Source organism: Penaeus monodon, chromosome 15, assembly GCF_015228065.2.
Source record: "Penaeus monodon isolate SGIC_2016 chromosome 15, NSTDA_Pmon_1, whole genome shotgun sequence".
NCBI classification, from domain to species: domain Eukaryota; kingdom Metazoa; phylum Arthropoda; class Malacostraca; order Decapoda; family Penaeidae; genus Penaeus; species Penaeus monodon.
In genome coordinates this window covers 43,398,659-43,398,962 of record NC_051400.1, presented here as the reverse complement: position 1 = coordinate 43,398,962, position 304 = coordinate 43,398,659, and the positions used below count along the sequence as shown (strand labels likewise).

General features: G+C 43.4%; 1 protein-coding gene across 1 annotated transcript in view; it reads left to right on the top strand.

The window, feature by feature from the left end:
- LOC119582049 (lachesin-like) overlaps positions 1-304 on the top strand; it is a gene marked incomplete in the record, with an annotated part of 127,463 nt that overhangs the window by 94,051 nt on the left and 33,108 nt on the right. Inside the window, 1 exon segment of the mRNA XM_037930290.1 lies at positions 215-296. Coding sequence (XP_037786218.1) covers positions 227-296 — 70 coding nt within the window.

Genomic DNA, 304 nt, shown 5'->3' with positions numbered 1-304 from the left:
TAAAGACAAAGAACAAACGAAAAGAGGCAAAGGGAGACCCCAGAAAATCGCAAGAGAAAAGATGTTTTTTTTCTGGTGCCACGATAAAGAGATTGTGTAACGAGACAATAGAGCCGTTGTCACCTTGCTTCGAAAAGTGATTACTGATGATAACGGTAAAAGCGGTAATTACTTACCTGAGCTTCTAACGACATGTTTTTTTTTTTCCTTACAGGTTTATGGCACCATGATGGCCTTCAAACTCGCCCTGTTCTTAGTGCTGGTGATCACCGCCTCCGTCGCGTCTCCTGCTGATGGTAAGTCC